This window comes from Berghia stephanieae, chromosome 1, assembly GCF_034508935.2.
Source record: "Berghia stephanieae isolate SIO BIC M18660-M18661 chromosome 1, UCSD_Bste_1.3, whole genome shotgun sequence".
In the NCBI taxonomy this organism is placed as follows: Eukaryota; Metazoa; Mollusca; class Gastropoda; order Nudibranchia; family Aeolidiidae; genus Berghia; species Berghia stephanieae.
In genome coordinates, this window is record NC_088360.1 from 141,344,805 (window position 1) to 141,350,804 (window position 6,000).

At 37.2% G+C, this 6,000-nt stretch overlaps 1 protein-coding gene across 1 annotated transcript in view; it reads right to left on the reverse strand.

Moving 5' to 3' along the window:
* The window catches only part of LOC144963381 (dystonin-like), a 281,117-nt gene that overhangs the window by 135,281 nt on the left and 139,836 nt on the right, over positions 1–6,000 (reverse strand). Inside the window, exon 9 of the mRNA XM_078897353.1 lies at positions 5,587–5,702. Coding sequence (XP_078753479.1) covers positions 5,587–5,702 — 116 coding nt within the window. The remainder of the gene's footprint in view (positions 1–5,586; positions 5,703–6,000) is intronic.

Here is a 6,000-nt window from a genome sequence, read left to right on the forward strand (position 1 = left end):
TCTTGTAAAAGTAAACAATATACTATTTCTTAATTATTAGCAAATTACGGAAAGAAAAGTAGTGAAAGAAAGAAACCAAAAATACATAAAACATTTTCATCGTGCTTTGTAACTTAAATAATTAGAGAGTTGTAGCTACACATTGCCTAACACAAAAGAAACAAGTGTGTACCTATAACTCTCCACCAATAAAAACCATAATAAGTTAACAACCATTGTAAGATTCTTGCCAATGGCATCGTTGTAATGGACGATATGTTGCGCTCCGGAGCGTGTTTCCATTACAACAATGAGGCTATTTTAACAATGCGAATTATCAGACCTGCAAATAGGTAGAATACGTCGTTTTTCTTCCCATCAAAAAGCCAATGTTGCCAAGGTGATTGATTCTATTTGACCAAGTATTAACAAGATGTGAGCAAACATTAACATAATTTATTGCACGCCTTGCATTTTACAAAGAGTATTTGTTGGTTTCCAGAAAGTAAAAGATAGAGTGAAACAAACATAATTCGTACGTTTAAAATAAAGTGTACTCGTATATGCAGTTCTGACACCCGAACGCAATTATGGGCCTAGTTTAACGTTGTTGGAAAATATAATGGACAATATTTTGCGTCATCTTTGGAGATTTCCCTTATACCAATGAGCCTATAATGAATTGGGTTATCAGACCTGCAAATAAGTGCACGCTGGTTCAACTCAATACAGATTATTGGTAATATGAGTAATATTTTCGTATTGAATAACCTTCTTAATAGATTAGGAATCAAATTGATTTTATTTTTTTTTTGGTCATTTTCTAAACCTGTTATATTATGCGTTAACCTTATGCGAGAACTTGGGACTTAAAGTGATCACGTGACATTAGAGCATGGTTCTGCCCGAAAGGCTACTCCGGAGATGGACGTCAACAAAATTAATTTCCAATTGTATTCAGAAAGGGGAGGAAAATGAGTGCAAAATATGTGCCGTTTTCGACCCTTACCATGGGAGGCGGGAAAGGCTGGGAGAAAATAATAAATAGAAGGATTTGTTAATAATTTATTTCAGATCAAAATACGCCCCAGTTTTTGGTTTGCATTCATTTAATGCGACCCATTGCTTCAATTCAGTATTATGTCGGGTTGTGTCTGTCTTGTCTTTTTGTCTTCGTCTTGAAGGGTTTTTTTGGCGCCTGCGACACATTTAGGTTATATCAGCGCCAGTTAAAAAGAATACAATGGAATAGTCAAAATAAATCGTGGGTTTTTATATAGCGCGATACTAAACGTGCTTGAAGCGCTTTACAAGGGGTCCCTGGCCAACAGCAACACGTAACATATAGAACACCTGTTAGGCGATATTACAAATTTTTTTTCCAACAGAGACAACGCTGTCAACGGTCAGATACTCATTTTACACCTGAGTACGGTGAGAAAAAGTGAGTAAAGACCAATTTCCAAGGACTCTAACCATGCACCGAGCGAGGTTCGAACCCAGGACCTTCCTATCCGAAAGCGAGGGTCATAACACAAGACCACATAGCCTCATTAATACCCAAGTAGTTTGAAAGCCACATTCAGTTTACTGCCGTACTCTGAAGAAGACAAAAAAAAACAACCACAAGTGTTTTAGATTTGGGCCAGAAAACTCGTCCTCCAAATATCGATGGATTAAAACGACCACCATCTTGGCAAAAACTCTCAATTCTGGAACTTCAAGGAAGACTTTGCGAAATCCCAGGTTTGGGAGTTTTTGCCAAGATTAGGGTCACTTTAATAGATCGATATTTAAAGGACGGGTTCTCTGGCCAAAACGTTAAATACGTGTTTGGTTATTTATTATTATTTTTGTTGTTGTTGTTTTTTTCAGAGTGCGGAAGTTTAAGCGAATAATAAAAATAATAAATAAATAACAAAATTTCCTTTATTCATCCTATAGTGGAAATTTGTCTTTAGGGTCTATTCCAAGGGAAGACTGGAATAACCCAAGTGTCAGCCGCAGTGTATCGCCGCAAATTGAGCTAGGGCGAGCGGACTTGCTCAAGGCCACACAGCGCAGCGGCTGGTGATCGAACTCGGTAACTTTCGGGTACGAAGCAAAGACCGTACCGCTGAGCCACGCTGCCTCCACACCCATGGGATATTCATTTCAATTTTCAATTGAACTAGAATTTCCAAATTTATAGGAAAAAGTCAAATTCCATTATCTGATTCATCCTGACACTCCTGACACATACCGGCTTGAGACGATTGAGTTCCAATTAAGGACTATATTGCTGTAGTCAAGATAACAATATATTTTATCAAATAAGAGCATGGAATAAATAACACATGGGGTTGTTACACAAGGAATGCATGCTGGGCCTCTCACGAACAAATAGTCGTTAAATCAAGGAAAACACCGACCACAAACATACGTAAACAAATTTTTTTTAAAAATATAAATAAATCAAGTTCGCCCCATGGACAAATAAAAACGAGAGGTGCCTAAACGACGTTTCGGCCTTTGGCCTTTTTCAAGTAAACACGAAATATATAATAAATCTATTTATGAGTCACATTTACTCCATTTATCTGCGGCAACTGCAGGGCAGGGCAGCGCCGCAAAATGAGTTGGGCCGAGGTGATTTGCCGAAGGCCACATACGTACTTATAATATAATAATATATCACATGGAAAACAGCCAACATTGGGTGGTATAACTGTTTCTATTGATTAACTGAAAATCCCGTTCTAATTTTAAAACCAATACTAGGAATAAAATATGTATGCTCGCCCAATAAAAGATCATTGTGAACTCTATTTTTTTTAAATTTTGAAATGATGAAGAATATCTCCTGACCTTCAGTATATATTTATCAGTATTAAGGATAATTCAATCCATTTTTTTCTAGAAGATCAAAATTCTTAACTGATACACAGCTAGTAAATACCCCCCCCCCCCACCCCCACCCCCACTCACTCTCTATCCCCTGCCCCTACCAAAAAAAACAAGCATTTTAGTTTCTTCTGAAAATGACATGCTGGCATGCAGAGGAAGCGAGTTTAAGTCAACCATCTAACATGCCAAGGAATGGGGAATAGACAAAGTTAGGTATATATATATTCAAGTGTAAGTCACAGAAGAGATTATTTTCTCCCTTCCAGGCGTAGGTGAAAAAGTGAGTAGATATATAGATTTATTACTGGGGCGATACAGGTACAGTCGGAACTTTTAGGAATGCCTCAAAAGATATTTCGTGATCGCTTGGCCGTGGACGCTTTGTCCTATTTCCGTTTTAAACTCACCAATAAAAATGCTGAATTATTTTCAAATTTACCTCAGTTTGAGAAAGAAAAAAAACTAGAAAATATATCACATCGATGTAAATCTATAAATAGAAAGAGCATTTTCAGTTTCACTCTGCTTAAAGAGGTTCGAAATGCTTCACTTCGGGCCACACATAAGATTAATCTATTTCATTCAGTGCGAGCCGTCTGTATTCGCCCTCTTGTACGATTATTTTTATTAATTAATGTGTTTTGTCAGTGTACAAACAATTCACGTGTATCGCCCCTGAAAGGAAGTTCGAGAAGGTTGAGAAAAGAAAGAAAGAAAGAGAGAGAGAGAGAGAGAGACAGAGAGAGAGAGAGAGAGAGAGAGAGAGAGAGAGAGAGAGAGAGACAATGAGTGCTGGTGGGTGGAGAAGAGGCAGGTGGGTAAACAGTTGTAAGCTGCAAAAGCTTAGGTTTATAGAAGGCTACAGAAGGGTTTGGTGTAGTTGGTAGGGTGTTGGTTGGTTGGTTGGTTGGTTTAGTACCCACCTGCCAGAACTGCGGCGTGAGGACGAGGAAGAAAGGAGAGAACAGTAAGGAAATAGGAAGACGTCAGTAAGCGTTAAAGTTAAATGAGATGTTGGATGGTTATAGGAGCTGCCAACCTCATCTAATAAAACAGAACACATTATTATATTTTTTTAAAAGAGGGAAAAGCGTGTCATGTATGATTTTGTATAATTTATTTCCGGTTTTAAACAAAAGTGTATCTAGGTTTAGTGGGTTGTTGTATTTTTGTTGTTGTTGTTGTTGTTTTTTGTTGTTGTTTTTTTTTCTTCTGCTTTTCAAATATCAGAATTAAATCTCAGCATTCTAATTTCATAAGTTGTTTTTATATAATACACCTTTTTGTTGAATGTGTGTATATGCTTTTCACCAATATCCCAATGACTATTTTTTTTTTTAAGCTTTTGGGATACAAACCACCAAGATTGCTGGATTCATGGTTGTATTTTAAAATGGTATGTATACCTCTTATCCAAATTCGTATCCATCACGATTACCTATCTAAAATAATTTTCTTTAAATTGAGGTTGGCAGCTCTGGATAATGGGTGTCAATGACAGTAGGAAAAGGTCTGCGCTTCTTATAAATGGGTAATATCATAAAGCTTCAATGCAACGAAACATGAATATTCTCAAAAATTAAGAATGGGTTTTGTCATCTACTTTCTAAAGATAGGAGAACATGTTCCACAACGTTTGTCATCATTTATTATTCAAGTCTATGAGAGAGGAAGTGGCCCCTTGGGGGAGGGGGGAGGGGGGAGGAGTTGAAAACCCGACGTGTCAATATTCAACCGTGTTATGTTTTATCGAGACTACATATTTTCTGCTTTTTCTTGTACTTAGCCTATAGCTTAGAGAAGCAGCAAATTTGCGTGGTTTTGTATTTATCGGGGTGCTTTTAAGACAAAAAAACAAAACAAAACAAAAACCAGCAGTGTATATGCGGATGTGTGTGTGTGAGAGAGTGTGTGAGAGAGAGAAAGAGAAAGAGAGAGTGTGTGTGTGTGTGAGAGAGAGAGAGAGAGAGAGAGAGAGAGAGAGAGATACTCGCCGATGGAAATAATAAATGATTAAAAGGTCTGTAACTAATGGTGATGTTTAATATTATCCTGTTATATATTGTGGAGAAAAGAACGTGAAGCAGGCACATTATAAAGATGGGAGAGATTAGGATGAGGGGAAAAAACTGGCCAATCGATAAAGCATGAACGAAAGCAACATGGCTCTCTCCTGATTCAAACTGTGGTTAGTAATAATCTACAATTCCATCAAGAACATTTTATATATATCGAGAAAAATTGGTGAAAAAATATAGAAAATATAAGATTTTGGACAGCTTCCAAAATCTCCTTTTCAAGACAGAGTTCTGAAGCTTCCAAATGTATATATAAGAGAAACCTAGAGACTAAATAAAATATCGATGGTCGGCGGATCAAACCTCTGAAGTCTCGATTTTCACGATCGGTGGATCAAAACTCAGAAGTCTTCAGAGGTTTGATCCGCCGACCATCGATATACAAAAATGTTTTAGAGTCTTTAGTCATCAAACATTGACGAATGTGATGAAGAAAATTAAACTGATCTTGGAAAGGAACTAAATTTGGGTTAGATTGAAAACGTCTTCAAAAGGAGATGGGATTAAAATAATAGAAAAGGGTAGATTATGCCATGTAGTATAGAAATGAATGGTTTTGTATGTAATGAGATATATGTATGGAGAAAATGGGGAAATAGAAGAGATATAATGAGTGAGATTGCAACATGGCATCATGTCCTACCGTCAACATCCAGAAGGCGTGTGACCCCAAACTCTCTCTCGGCCACGTTGAAGGCCGTCTCCAGGTTCTGTTTGTTGTTGTTGGACCGGATCTGACGCATATCGATGAGGTCTGGTCTGGAAAACACAAATGAGACGATGCTTTATATTCCTCATGAGTTTTGCGAACAGTTAAATTATTTTATTGCCACTAACAATACAATACGACATTTGCACATACGGTGTACGATACCGTCAATAAAGCTAACGCCAACAATCCTTTTGCGTGTGTATTTTGTGTGTATGCGAGTAATAACAGCATTTGTGTATAGCGCCTTGAAAAACAGCCAGAAATACAACGTTAATAGATCTAAAGTGCATAATTTTCAGCGTTTAAAAATAAAAATGCAAATTGAACACCTTACGTTAGAGATTG